The sequence below is a fragment of the Myotis brandtii genome, unplaced genomic scaffold (assembly GCF_000412655.1).
Source record: "Myotis brandtii unplaced genomic scaffold, ASM41265v1 scaffold325, whole genome shotgun sequence".
In the NCBI taxonomy this organism is placed as follows: Eukaryota; Metazoa; Chordata; class Mammalia; order Chiroptera; family Vespertilionidae; genus Myotis; species Myotis brandtii.
In genome coordinates, this window is record NW_005362486.1 from 2,676,007 (window position 1) to 2,676,333 (window position 327).

The 327-nt window shown below is 41.0% G+C and overlaps 1 protein-coding gene across 1 annotated transcript in view; it reads right to left on the reverse strand.

The window, feature by feature from the left end:
• Nucleotides 1-204: 204 nt before the first annotated feature.
• The window catches only part of HEPN1 (hepatocellular carcinoma, down-regulated 1), a gene marked incomplete at its 5' end in the record, with an annotated part of 2,087 nt that continues 1,964 nt past the window's right edge, over nucleotides 205-327 (reverse strand). The window contains 1 exon segment of the mRNA XM_014543403.1: nucleotides 205-209. Coding sequence (XP_014398889.1) covers nucleotides 205-209 — 5 coding nt within the window.

Genomic DNA, 327 nt, shown 5'->3' on the forward strand with positions numbered 1-327 from the left:
CCCTAATTAAGTTAATAACAATGTACCTACTATATAGTTTAAGTTTAAAAAATTTGGCTCTCAAAAGAAATTTCAATTGTTGTACTGTTGGTATTTGGCTCTGTTGACTAATGAGTTTGCCGACCACTGGTCTAGGCCTTTAGTTCAGGTCTTTGAACATCAGCTCTGGTCATTTCCCCTCTGTTCCACTAACGCTGCCCCAGGCTATCCTAGACAGGTGGAAAGAGGACAATAAGGAACAAAGCACTCAAGTTAATGCATTTCACTATTTACCGAGCACCTGTTATCTGCCAGGCACCATGCTAAGTGTCTTGTATTGGGGGGAAT